The sequence below is a fragment of the Gossypium arboreum genome, chromosome 10 (assembly GCF_025698485.1).
Source record: "Gossypium arboreum isolate Shixiya-1 chromosome 10, ASM2569848v2, whole genome shotgun sequence".
NCBI classification, from domain to species: Eukaryota; Viridiplantae; Streptophyta; class Magnoliopsida; order Malvales; family Malvaceae; genus Gossypium; species Gossypium arboreum.
In genome coordinates, this window is record NC_069079.1 from 126,781,256 (window position 1) to 126,796,824 (window position 15,569).

The 15,569-nt window shown below is 28.3% G+C and overlaps 1 protein-coding gene and 1 pseudogene across 1 annotated transcript; one reads left to right on the top strand and one right to left on the bottom strand.

Annotated features, from left to right (window-relative positions):
- Positions 1 to 4,081: 4,081 nt before the first annotated feature.
- On the top strand, positions 4,082 to 6,705 carry LOC108488226 (CASP-like protein 4D1; annotated as a pseudogene).
- A 5,329-nt stretch (positions 6,706 to 12,034) lies between these two features.
- Positions 12,035 to 12,892, bottom strand: LOC108488227 (uncharacterized). Its single transcript, XM_017792517.2, has one exon. The coding sequence runs from the start codon at positions 12,886 to 12,888 to the stop codon at positions 12,259 to 12,261; it is 630 nt and encodes a 209-aa protein (XP_017648006.1). The 5' UTR covers positions 12,889 to 12,892; the 3' UTR covers positions 12,035 to 12,258.
- Between the last annotated feature and the right edge of the window lie 2,677 nt (positions 12,893 to 15,569).

Genomic DNA, 15,569 nt, shown 5'->3' on the forward strand with positions numbered 1-15,569 from the left:
ATTTGATGTAAGAGTTTTAAAGACTGAGACGTGATTTTTTTTATCTCTTTTAAGTTTGGCCAAATTTAAATTGTCACCTTTAGACTATGTTGAAACTTAAGATTTAATCTATATACTTTAATTTTGAATAATTTGATCCTCTACTTTTATAATATTATTAATTAGTCTTAATAGTTAATATTGTTGACTATTTCAACTAAAATGTTGATGTCATTTTCTCTTACAAATTGTAGAAGTTGTAAATATGGTTAGATAGTTATTAAGTTTATTTAGTAAGTTGTTAGTAGAATGATGTACATATAAGTCAACTATTATAAGCTTATTGAATTGATTCAAGTAAGAAATTTTTTACTTTTGAATCTATTGTTCTTATTGAATTGAATAAATTCTTTTATTTTTGAATAGATTGTTCTCCTATTTCAATCAATTGTTTTCTTTAGTTAATCGATTGATTGTTTCTTATTTTAATTGATTTTTTTGATATCTAGTAATATCTCAACATGATATCAGAGCTACTATTCACGATGGTGACAGCAGCGAAGGCTGCCGATTGATTAATCGTCTTGCTTCGTGATTTTTCTTTGCTTTAGTTTGCTTTTGCTTTCTTGCTTTGTGTTTCAAGTTTTCCTGGTTTCTTTTTTGTTGTGCTGTGTGTTTCTTTGATTTCTCTATTGCAACAACAATTACAAGATTCCAACGGAAGAGATGGAGAGTTGGTCACCTTGGACTTCAATAATCCAACGTATTTGTATCCTTCAGACACATTAGGCACTCAGTTGGTTTCACATCACTTAATGGGTCATGAAAATTATGTCATTTGGAGCCGATCAATGCAAATTGCTTTGTTGGCCAAGAATAAGCTTGATTTTGTTGATAGATCTTGCTCAAGAGAGTCAGTGCAATCAATCTTTCAGTCACAATGGGATTTATGTAATGTGATTCTTCTTTCATGGATCTTGAGAAGTGTTAATATCGATCTGTATGCTGGAATCATGTTTGCAACCAATGTTGCCCAAGTATGGAAAGACCTTAAGGAACGTTACGATAAGGTCAACCAATGTTGACTTTCCTCCAGACTTCAAATTCACTAAACGCAAGTCCAATACTTCAATGGCAAATCAAGTTGGATCCACCAAATTGTCAACTAAAGTTTCTCTTGCAATAAATTCTATACATTTAGCTCTAATATTCACTCAAGAGCAGTACTAAATTCTCATACTCTTGAATAGATTGTTTTCCTATTTCAGTTGATTGTTTTTTTATTTTAATTAATTGTTTCAATATCTGGTGATATCTCAACACAAACGCTATTTTAACAAGATTATTTTATCATGGCGATTCTGAATGAGTTTTTTTATTTAAAAATCATATTACATAATTATTAAGTGAACATTTTTTAAATTTTAAAATGTCACACAAGAGAATTTAACAGAAGAGTTTTAGCAATGATAACAACTTTACCTGAATTTTTATATCTGAAAATTAGGTGACTATATTCTCAAAAATAAAAATAAGAGACTAATTCCAAATGTATAAAATATACAAAAACTTAGAACATATTTTAACATTTAAATTTTCACTCTATAATTTAATATAAACAAATAATTAATCTAACACAAAACATGAGATGAAAACCACACTAATTTATGTTAAAATTATATTTAAATTATTTTATATCAACATAAATTTAATAAATTAATAATTTGTGTTATATAATATCTTTATATCATAATTATACTTTGTCTAACAGCGGGAGATCGATAAGGACTTGGCCGGCCAAAACCAGCTAAGTAGCCAGTCGTTCTCCTTTTTAAAAAAAAATTAAATGAATTTATCATCTTAATTTATTTATTAATTTAAGATTCACCTTTCAATTTATGGGTTTTATTTATCTTTAACTTAACCCATACGTCTGGGTTTTATAAGAATAATATAAATTTTGTTTTATTCGTCTTTAAACTAAAATTCCAATACTAAAAGTTGCATATTTTTATTTATATTATAGTATAAAAGGATTTATGTATTAATCCTCAACCTAAAATTTTATATATACCTCTGATATTCATATTCAAATACTTTATTAAATTGGTATCACCTTTAATTAAATTATTAACTTAGTTATGAAATTACAAAAAATATTATTTCTTTTAAATTATAATTAATATTATTATGGTGCCATCTTTAAATAAAATAATTAAAAACTTCACATCCAAAGATCGAACAAGTGTTCAACAATATTACAATACAAGTTCATTACTACTCTATCTATAGTCATTATTAAATAAAATTTTAACATAAAATATTTTATTTCACCCACATCGTGAATGTAACAAAATTTACTATACGTAGATATAATAAATTTATTCATATATATATATATATATATATAACAAATTAATGATAAAATTTTCTATCAAAATTAATTTTAAATAAATCTCTTTCTCTCTCTCACACATATATCAAAGTTATCTCCAATTAAATCTAAATGTAGAATTTAACTTTTTAATTTTTTTTATAATTGAGGTTAGGGTATGAGATTGCTTAGTGAATGAAATTTGAATGATTCATTTATAATCAATTATTTTTTTTGGTTTATATAAATTCGTTTTATATAAATTTTAGAACAAATATATATTTGTCTTGTTCATGTATTTTTTTCTAATTATTATTTTTATGTATTTATGTTGATTTCTCAATTTATTTACTTAAGAATTGGATAATTGTATTCGTTAATAAATATAAATTGAAGATGACAAAATAAAACGTTTTTCAATTGGTTTCTAGCGTTTCTTTTTGTCTAAATATAATCCAAATTAACCTCAAACAAGACATCAATGATAATGCCTCAAATTGATTCATAATAAATTAAAAAGAAAAGAACAACAACCAAGAAATCTCATTATCTCTCAAGTTAATTATTATTTTAATATTTATAATATTTAGCTTTTTATTATTATCAATTTAACCTTTTAGATATAATTGGTCACTCAATTTAATATTGTATTATAACTTTCATATTCAAATCCCGACAACTTTAAGGCATAAATTATTTGTTCAGTCTTGACAACCTATTCAAATTAGAAAAATTTAGATAAAATATTAAATAAAAAATGAGCTTGAGTAAAAGAGAAATAAGCTTATTTACAATATATAGATTGAATTGAGGTTCCAATATTTAAAGTCGGAGCTTGTCCTTGCTATAATATGCCATTTTTATTATACATATTATTTAATTTATATTATGTGAAAATTAAATATATTCTATTATATTGTAAATATTGATAAATTTAATAAAAGAAAAATATATAACTGCAGTAAATATATATAAATGATAAATATTAATTAAAATAATTAATTTTAAAATAAAAGGATATTAACAAGCTTAAAAAACTTGTATTAATCATTTACAACTATGTGCAAGTTTAACAAATTTAATGCTAAGATTTCGGGCCAAGCTTGATCAATCATGTATGGTATTGATATTGCGTACGGAATTGACTTGGATTGGCCAATCCAAGTCATGAACACATTTAGTGTAAACCTAATAACCATTCATCCAATATTAATCTAGAGGTCAAAGTACCATGGAGGCCTAGGTATTAGGAGTTAGATTGCATCTTGCCCCTTAACTCACAAAATTCACAAATTAGTCCTTATACGTTAGATCAAATAGCAAACTAGTGTTTTCTGTTAAAAATTTCGTCCATGTCTACTATTAAAAACTAGTGTGGTTGACAAAATAACCAAACAATTACATACACATCATTCTGACGTATATAGACCAGTTTTTAATAATAGAAATGGATGGTATTTTTAATAGAATGACCAAATTGCTCTTTGATTTAACATATATAGACTAATTTGTATTTTTTGAACAAAAAGAGCAAAATTTAATCTGAATCCTAATACAAAAACCTCAATGATACTTTTACCTAATTTAAATTGTTTAAAAATCATTGGTTACATAATTTAACAAATATGACACTCGTTAGAAACAAAAAAGAGACGACATTTTCCAAGTAAAAGGAGGCTTTATATTGTTTGTAAAATATCAAATTACCAAAAGATAAAAAGCATAAAGATGGCACCTCCACCAACTTCAACAATTTCCCCAATTATTATTACTCTTGTTTTGAAGATTTTAATGTTGGTTTTGCTTTTAGCATCGCTAGTTGTTCTCGCCACTGATACTGCAACTCTATCACTTGCCTTTTACACCACCTTCGTAGAGTCCAAAATTCATTTCGATGATGTCTATACTTACCGGTAAGTCCCTAATTATATACACATATTAGTTTCTTTCTTTGTTTTTGAAATTATTTGCTGCATCAAATGAGTTCTCAACAAGTATATATAAAGAAAATAGGATTCGAATTTATTGGCAATGGATAATTTACTCAAGGTCGAAATCATAGGTTTTTTTTAGGGCTAAAACGCAATTTCACCATTTTATTAACTTACAAATTTATCATTTTTGAAGGAACTAAACTATAATTTTATATTTTTGGGGTCAATCACTCTTGATAATATCAATCATTAAAATTAGTCCTCTATAATTAAATGGATCAAATTAATACATGTATTATTAAGAAATAATCAAATAAAGTCAAACAGGAACATATTTAACATTTACTGTTTAAAAAAATATTATAGGATTTTTTTTCATCTAGAGATCAATTCTGAACAAAATATTTTATTTGTAAAATCATAAAAGCTTTCAAAACATAACTCGTTAAACAATAAATTATATTTTTAAGTAATAAATGTTAATTCTATTGAAATTTGGTTTTATTTGACTCTTTTGAATGATACATGGGCTAAATTGATCAATTTAATAGTAGAAGGAATAATTTGATTCAATCCTTAAGGGCATTCTAGGTACATTCACCTAAGGTCGTATATATATAAATAGAGAGAGAGAGAGGGACCAAATTTTTTAAATTAAATTATTTATATTTTAGAGGGACCAAAATTTAAAATTTTCTATTTAATTAATAGAGTTTACATCTATTGCAGATACGTGCTTGCGTCAATTATAATGGGACTCGTATACTCAGTGTTGCAAACCGCTCTCTCTTTATACCATATTGCTAATGGAAAAAGATTGATAATTGGAGATGGTGCCTTTCTCGTTGATTTCTATGGGGACAAGGTACAATTTAATCATTCCCCAACTAATATATTTTGTATTTTTTTCATCAATTCATTTTGACCTCTTTCAATTTTTACGTGGATTAAATTGCAACTAAGTCTTAATCATCCTATAATATTATAACTTTGAAATTATTAATTTTATATTTCAAAAGGATTTTAAATTTCTACCGAGATTGTCCGTAGGGGCAAATTCAAAAATTTTGTTTTGGGTTAAAAAAATATTAAATTTTGAGGACTAAAGGTGAAAATATTAAATATATCAATTTTTAACAAATACATTTGTTCCATATACTTTTTCACTCACATGGGTAGTGTGCCATAATCTAGTATCACACTTATAGTTTAACTTTTATTTTCTTAATAAAATATCGATGAGTATTTGGTAGATTAATAGTGTAGTTTTTTTATTCCACTAACACATTTAAAATTGACATGTGTTTATTTTTAAAATAAATATTTTAATTTCACCAAAAAATAAATATTTTTAATAATTTATTATATCCCTATAGCACACTTGCCAACTCTCTTATCCAACCGACAATGTGCCAAATATTTTTCATAAAATATACATTATATAGACATGCAAATATACTTCAATTACAAATATATAAATATGTTTACATGCAAATATAAATTTTAAATCTATTAATTAAGTTCAACATCTTAATTTAATTATTATATTTTATTCTTTAATGTAATTTTAAAAAAATAAAAATGATAATAAAAGTACTAAAATTGGTTAATAAAATAAATACCTTGTATCAATTGATATGGATTATTAGCACATACGGTATCGAGGTATCGAGAATAATGCTAGAAAAAATTTAGACTAAAATTAAGATATATATTTTAATAAAAGTTGAAATGCAATTTATCAATGTATTAACTAATGTCTTTATAATTTCTTAAACAACTAAATTAAAATTTTACCATATTTAAAAATTTAAGTACAATTTCCTCCCGCTGCCCTTGACCAGGATAGACCAATATTGTTAAAATGGATCGAAGCATATCGAGATTTTACTAAAAAACCTTAATTTACTTCTAATTGATTAAAAGCCGAAACTATATATATTGATTGGTATATATGATTCCGATAACCATGATTTTTATCGATAGAAATTTGAAGGAATCTTTCTAAGTGCATGCATAAATCCCATGTAAGAGTTTCACAGTTAATATATATATATATATATATATATATATATAATACTAATAAGAATATCCTTTATATTTATATAAGATTTGACATCATAATAATTGGTATTACTTTTTCAATCGTATTGGTGTTATATTCATATTAATTTTGGTGCAGGTAATATCGTATGTATTAGCCACTGGTTCGGCAGCTGGGTTTGGTGCAACCAAAGACCTAAAGGCACTTGCTGATGGGACAAATGTGGATGACCTTGATGACTATTTTGATAAAGCTTATGCATCGGCTAGTTTGCTTCTCTTTGCATTTATATGTGCTGCGCCATTTTATCCGTTTTCTCATCTTATGCACTCCCCAAAATGGTTAATTCAAGTAACACTCAAAATTCGACCTAGATGTTATAGTCGATTTTTGAATGTTACATTAATAAGTTGAAACTTTGATAATTTATTTTTAAAGCACATCTTATATCGAAATCGAAAATCGAAGATTTTATAGAAACTCATCTCAACACTTTGGTAGGAGAATTTGTCAAATGTATATGTGAAACTTTGAAACATTTACTTATAAAACTCAATTTTATAAAACCATCACGCTATCAACTTTATTTACTTGTTTTGAAAAATGCATAATCTTATATTTAAACTTTGCAACAACAAAATTTCTTAGATTAATTGTTTAACTTCGAATATTGATCGTTTAACTTAAATTATCAGAAATCACGTCAATTTTTAGAATACTGATTAAAATACTTAACAAATTCCAAAAAGCAAAATTAAAGTCCGAAAAATAGTCTAATAGTCCATAAAATCTAAAATAAGAATTTCTTAAAGAGTTTAACATAGAAAAACCTAACCGTGCTCCCGAACGTCGCCAAATTCTAAGTCTGAGGGATTACTTGAAAAATATTAAATAAACAGAATGAGCTATAAAGCTCAGTGTGTGCCTTGGCCTACAAGCTAAAATCACAACAGAATCATGCTTAGATGCATACATCAGAGCAGACATATCAGATATTACACATGCTTAGCATTGCATAATCAAACAAAAAAATTCTACCCCCATCCACTGCACACCAATTTCGTCCAACCATTCACAGCAAATAGGGCTACAAGAACCCATCCATCGATAACACCATAATGTGGTCGTATGCCACTAAGACAATATGCAGCTCTGCTGCCAAAATCACACTTCTTCCATCACATCCATATATTCCACCCCAAATGCACATGCAAAGTCATACTAAAAGATCATGCATATGTATCATAGCATGCCACACCTACTAAAAAACAAGCCAGATACATGTTTTTCATACATATGAGATAATACAACAAATCATATGAATAATCTTACTCAGAGTCTAACATCCTTAATGAGCGCATGTAGATCAGATTTTAGAATACTCATACTTGACCCGCACAAGCCCCAACAAATTGCACAAAATGGGCCCACACGCCCGTCTGACCCACACACCATACTTACCAAACAATATGGCTCATATAGCTAACCACATGCCCATGTGGTTCACATGACCCAACACGCAGTCAATCATACAGCCGTGTGACACACACGGTCATATGGCATCATTTGCCAATTTCATTTTCTCACGAAATTGCCACGTTCCATTTGATGTAACTAAAAGCATATTATAGTGCCACTCCACCCAGACCTATAACGATAGACCATTGGTCCACTTACCTCTGATCCTCTTATAGAGACTCAACGTGTAATACCCCCTACCCGTATTCATTGCCGGAATAGGGTACGAGGTATTATCGGAGTTTACAATTTTTTTTATTCAATATAGCCCCTTTATAAATATCTAATCTTCCTTGCAATATTTAATCGAGACCAATCCACATCAATCAAACCAATTCAACATATTTTCAAGATAAATTCATGCATATTTATAAGATAACGCCATCACATACCCAAAACCAGGTTTGTTAACCATACTAATGGCTAACTTTACATTCATTTCACGTTAACATTTACTTTATTAGCTTATACATGCCATTGATTTCCAAAATAAAGTTTCTTTATATACCGAAATCCTGAGGTTGATAGTGTGATGTGTCTCCGACCAAATCCGACCTCCGAGCTTAACACTACAAAACAGGGGAAAAGGAAACATGGTAAGCACTTTGTGCTTAGTAAGCTCATGTAACAAGAATTATACTTACCTAATAATTTCAATACAATAAAATAAACATTCATATATCCATTCAATGCATTATTACCTTAACATGCACAAACTCAACATTCAAGTTAGTACAATAATTTCCATGTACCAATAATATATACTATGATAGATGAGCTCATCAATACCATGATTTCCATTTCCTTATATATATTTTTTTATATTTATCCGGTTGAATTTCTTGAAATTTTCGATGGATTTTCAAAGGTACACTTTTAGTGTACATTTCCGGGTTCGTCAATTCATATTCATGTGTGCACATTTCCATTTCAAAGAGCACACTCTGCGAACCTCATCCTTACAATGGATTACCGGTCAGCTAAATCCTCAGAATATAAACTCATAGAGTATTGTCGGGATTACCAGTCAGGCTAAATCCTCGCAACGACAATTACTCTAATGAGCTTGGATCTGAATTACTGGTCCAGGCTAAATTTAGACCCTAATTCGGATTACCCGTTCGGGCTAAATCCATTTTCCACATATTCTTCGGGAGGGCTATATCAGGATAGGATCACTCGTCCGGGCTAGATCCTTTTTACCGTCAATTCCTTTTCAGAGATCCATCGAAATTTCCTTTCAGTCAACTGGGATTTCTTTCCCTTTTTATCAAATATATCAATGTTTCATAAATTTTCATACAATTAACTTTCAAATCATATTCACATCAATAACATACATTTCAAGCATTTAAGAATATAATTCAAGTTACATGAACTTACCTTGATACTTGTTCGTGTACAAAAATCTACTAATCCTGAACTTTTTTCTTTCCTCGATCTAGCTTCGTATTTGAATCTTCTAAATCTAAATAAATAAATTTAATTATCAATTTAATACATTTCATGTTCATATGCAACAATTTCTATAATTTCATTATTATTATTTATAGTTTATTCAAAGCTGTCTATTTGAGTCATAGTCACTAAATTATTTATAAATCTAGCTACAGAACTCCAAATTAAGATCCATTAATTTTAGCTGAAACTAGACTCATATATATTCTTACCATAAAATTTTCAGAATTTTTTGTTTATCCAATAAGCACAGTTTATTTTTTAAAGTCACCCTTGTTCTGCTATCTGACAGTTCTGACCCTTCTTCACTAAAAGTTAATTATCTCTTCAGACAGAATTCGGATGATGTTTCCATTTATTTTTCTTGAAAATAGACTCATTCAGAATTCTATACATATAAATTTAAGCCCCTAATTATTTGTATTCAGTTTTTTATGATTTTTAAAAGTCAGAACAGGGGAACTCGAATTCATTCTGACCTTATCTCACAAAATTCATTATATCTCATGATTTACAGATCTATTGCTTACACTGTTTCTTCTATGAGAAACTAGACTCAATAAATTTTAATTTCATATTTTGTTCATCTTCTAATTAGATTCCTAAAATTTATGGTGATTTTTCAAAGTTAGTCTACTGCTGCTGTAAAATATTGTTTTAGTGCAAGCTGTTTATTACCATTTTTCCCTTAAGCTTTTAATAAATAACAATGTAGTCCCTACTCAATTAGCCTCTCAATTGAGCTGATTTTTCTTAATTAACACTTTATTCTATCACCTTAAACTAGTTTACAACCTTTAGGAATCAAAATTTCAGCAATAGACTTTAATTCCAAACATTTTCACAATTAGGTCCTAAAAATCAATTTCTATTGAACTTACCTAATAATATCATCTCATAAACAAATTAAAGCTTCAATTTCATTCTATTTCATCATAAACTTACAGCACTCAACCATGGTGACTTTCAATTTCATCCATGAAATCAAAAACTAATGAATTTAATAGTAGGACCTAGTTGTAAAAGTCTTAGAAACACAAAAATTACAAGAAAAAGGCAAGCATTAACTCACTTGGTGAAAAAATTATGGAATACCATCTTAGAGAACCCTCCTATGGCGTTTTTAGCTGCTGGAATTGAAGAGAAATGAAGAGAAATCTAGATATTTCCTATTTAGTCTTAGCTTTATTTAGTTAATTTTGCAATATTCCAATTTTACCATTAATTTATCAATTTTCCTGCTGATTTCATGCCCTTGCCGTCCAGCCCAAATAAATTTTGGGTCTAATTTCCTTTTAAATCCTCTCTCATTAGACACTTAAGCTATTTAATCATCCCATCCACTTTTACACCTTTTACAATTTAGTCTTTTTCATTTAATTAATTATCCAAACATTAAAATTTCCTAACGAAATTTTAATACCACACTACTAACATTTCATAAATATTTATAAAATTATTTTTGACTCAGTTTTACGAGATAGAGGTCTCGATACCTTATTTTACCGAATTTCTTCAATAATTTCTTTTTCTAACTAACCACTAAATCGGTATAATTTTTCTATCAATATTTTCATACGATTTTCCTATCATATCAATTTTCATGCAAAAATATTGAAATAAATTTCTCTTTAAATCGGATTTGTGATTACGAAACCACTGTTTCAATAACCTTGAATTTAGGCCACTACACAATGTGTGGCACCTTGGGATCGACTAAAGCTAATAGTGTGTAACACTCAATGCTTGGGGATAAGTCTAAGTCCTGACTCCCTCTCCTCCTTTCAAAATGGTCAATTCAGGCTGGCTATTCATCTATATACCTCAATCTTTTTTAGACCTTCAAGTGGTTTTTTTTCTCTATATTATGTATGGAATATTTATGTTTTTGAAAGGTCTAGTTAATTATTAATTATTAATGGTATTGTTTTAGATGTTGAGACAGATGCGTAAAACATAAAATATAAGAATACATATAAATTTTCTCTAAATCAAATAATGTTAGATGTAATGGTAAGATAAATTGCACTCTCAAGACGCATGTTCAAATTTTGAAATTGACTTTATTGAGAGGGACACCCACGAAACATTAAATATAAACCGTGAAACAAACATGAATGATACCAAAAGGCGAGTATTTTAAGGAAGGCACACCATATATATCAATAGATAAGTTGAAAAGGTAACTAATATTGAATTACCCAGCTTGTTGCAACCTCAAGGAGTTTCTCAACGTGACGTGACTCTCTGACTTGCGTTTAATAACTAACTCAACAACTAAACTGAATAGCTTGCAAACTAACAACTACAACCAACAAAGAGAATCCACATATTTTACATAAGGTGAGACTCGAATTTAGGACCTCAAAGATCCTGACCTCAACCTTGCCATTGCCCAGCAAAAGAAGAAATTATTATTTAAATAGATTGACTGATGGAAGGGCCGGATTAGAATTGTATAGATTGTGCAAGGTTTCTATTTTGAAGTTTTTAAAAATTGACTCAAACTTTGAGAATGTTTGGTGAAATTAACCCAAATCTGAGTAAAAGAAATAGATTGGTAACTGAGTTTGGAACATCCAAGCTGATTTTTTTGGAGGAAATTAGACTGCAGTTTTTTTTTTCTCAACCAACAATAGTATATTAAGGGAGAAATCATCCAAACACGAAGATAAAATAGGGGAGAAGAAACAAAATAGGCAACGGAACAGTGATTAAGTCCCAAGGTTAGCATCCCAATAATGATCTAGGTTTAAGCCTGTTGATGTAATCCTTTCTTCCGATTTGTAACTTGACTGCCCGCGCGACACACAAAAAGCAAAATAGCTTCCTATATCTCCACTTACTACACATACAAACCTAACATGGCAATATGCAGACCAAAAAAAACAAAACACAAGGTAAAAAAGGGCCTCCACACACAGCCTAGCAATGAGCAGCAAAAACGAGTTTCAATTGTTTCGATCGAAGATAGACCGAGGGATTTTGTTCCAAAATGCCTGGGGTTTATATATCTGAGGTTCGTTATCGGGCCTCAGCATCATAGCTTTCCAACAAGCCACATGATAATTGGTACCATTATGGGAGACATAGGACCAGCCACCATTTATATTTGGACACGATCGGTACGAGCATCTAACGTTGCAACGGTTTCTAACTGTCGTTTGCATCCCACTTATGGTTAGGGTGGTCGGAAGCCTTACACAAAGAAGATGTAAATTGGTTCTCCTGTTATTGCATTGATAATATCGACCTTCTATGGGCAACTGACAGGCAGTGCATGGTAGATTTTGGGGAGGATCTCTGGAAATGACGAAGTTAGAGCCAGCTAGAAAAGAGGGGAAATTGAAAGCAGTATGGTAAGTAAAATTGGTGCAACATTCTTCGTGGACCCTGAAATTGCATTCCTGTGAACACGAGAACCGCGGTCCGAACCCGGAATGCCCGCAAAGATTGCGGACATAGAAAAGGGGAGTAGATCTGTGACAAAGATCATGCTGCGGGTGACTAGAATGGTTTCCTGTTTTGATTGTGAACATGTCTCTCCCAAGGTTTGACAATATAAAAGAACTGCATATCATGGATACAGGCATGATTGGAGCAAATTTATAAATAAAATAAGACTGTTAGGTTATAATTAAATTAAAATTTGAAACTAAACTTCAAGGAAATAAGCATCTTGATTAATTTTTGTTGAATTATTTTTTATAGTTTTAATATTGAAAATAAAATTATTAACACGTTAAAAGTAGTTGATCCTATGGTTCCAAAGCCGCCGCCCCTCAAGGTTCGATATATAAAAAGGAATAAAAGTTGGAATAAGAGAGCAAGGGTCCAAGGGAGTAGTAGGTGACTCTTAGTTTTTTCTTTTTTTAAATTACAACCAACCTCGTTTGGAAAAAGTGGGGCCTAAGCACAGAATTTATTATGACTAACGCGTAAATAGTCAACCATTATTGTGTAACATCGTTGATTCTAACATGAGAGGATTTGAGTAAAATATAAATTTAAAAATTTAGATAAAAATTAGGTTTGGACAAGTTTTTATTAATTAAATTTGACCCACTAAAATTTGTAAAAAGAAAATATTATTGTTTTGTCATTGTTTTATTATTATATTGTTATTATTTTATTATTAATATTTAAATATTGTATAACTTTTATTTTATTATTAATTTTGATAATATTTTAGAAGTACTTGTTTGCTAAGTTATATCTATCTTAGTGTTATTTAAGTATAAATAATTTTTAATTTATTGAGAAACATTTATTTTAATGTTTGTTGTATATGTGATGTATTATATTTTTAAAATTCTTTTATATAAAAACAATAATATAAAAATTAATACAAGCGAACTATGCTGGACTCAAATTTTAATATTTTTACCCGGCTAATTTAGATAAAAATTTAAATTCATTTTTTGAGCTAATCTGAACCTAAAACTAAAAAAATTTACCTAAAATTCTATAGAAGCTTAATCCCCATGATCATGCAGTGAGAATCACGTACGGAATTGTAAAAGTTATTTAGTAGGTTGTCAATTGCTACTGGAAAAAGATTGGTAATTGGAGATGGTGCCTTTCTTGTTGATTTCTATGGGGATAAGGTACAATTTAATCATTCCCCAACTAATATATTTTGTATTTTTTTTCATTAATTCTTTTTTACCTCTTTCAATTTTTATGTGGATTAAATTGCAATTAAGTCTTAATCATCCTATGATATTAAAATTTTGAAAGTATTTATTCTATATTTCAATAGAATTTTTATCGAGATTGTTTGTAGGGCGAATTCAAAATTCTGTTTTGGGTGAAAAAATTATTAAATTTTGAGAATTAAACCTGAAAATTTTATGTTACAATAGTTTAAATTTAATTATTATTTTTGAGAAAGACTAAAATTGTAATTTTATCATATAATCAAAATGTAATATGCCCCGGTACAACACAAGCATATTTATTGTTATTTTGTTTTCATATCTTTACTTAAATTTAGATCCCTAATTGAGTCGGTGTCACGAATCAATTAAGCATCAACTCAATTAAAAATTATTAAAATATCCTTTTATATCCACAATAGGTTATACTATATATTATGTGTATTCTTTTGTATTTCTATATAAAATTAATAAATTAACTAAGATTTGAACCCATAATACAATTAATTTTAAATATTTAATTTTATCGTTTCAATCGAAACCTTATTTAATTTTTATATCTAATTTTAACAAATACATTTGTTCCATATATTTTTCACCCACATAGTGGGTGTGCCATAATCTAGTATCACACTTATAGTTTAACTTTTATTTTTAATAAGATATGAGTGAGTATTTGGTACACCGATAATGTACTTTTTTTATTCCACTAGCAATCTTAAAAATTGACATGTGCTTTTTTTAAATGTATTTTAATAATTTACCATATTTCTATAGGATACTTGTCAAATGTATTTTTAATAATTTACCATATTTCTATAGGATACTTGTCATACTTTTATAGGATACTTGTCAACCCTCTGATCCTACTTGTAGAGTTTCAAAACTCCACTGAAAGTGTATCAAATACTTTTCATAAAATATATATTATATATGCATCCAAATATACTTCAATTTCAGACATATAAATATGTTTACATGCAAATATAAATTTTAAATTTATTAATAAGTTGAACAACTTAATTTAATTATTATATTTTGTTTTTGAATGTAATTAAAAATAAAAATATAATAAAAGTACTAAAATGGGTTAATAAAAATAAATACCTTGTATCAATTGGTACAAATTATTAGCACATATGGTATCGTGAACGGTTAGAAAATTTTTAGGGTTGAAATTAAGTTATAAATTTTGACAAGAGTTAAAATTCAATTTCATCATTGTAATATCATTATAATTTTTAAAGAACTAAATTACAATCCTACCATTATAGGAGATCAAAGTATAATTTTACCCTTACTAATTTATATATTTTTACATTTTAAAAGGAAATTTCTTTTTTCCAATTTTGGTAGCCCTCCCTCTGCCCTGAATTACTAAAATGTACCCAAGCATATCGAAATTTTAACTAAAAAAACTTAAACTACTCCATATTGATTAAAAGCCGAAACGATACATATTAGTTAGTATATATAATTCCAATAACCATGATTTTTACCAATGAAAATTTGAAGGAACCTTTCTAATTGCATGCATAAATCCTATGTAAGAGTTTCACAGTGAATCCATATATATAATATTAATAACAATATATTTTGTATTT

Bases quoted from the DNA above. Each gene is read 5' to 3' on its own strand.
- LOC108488227 (XM_017792517.2), bottom strand. From the start codon at position 12,888: ATGATATGCAGTTCTTTTATATTGTCAAACCTTGGGAGAGACATGTTC.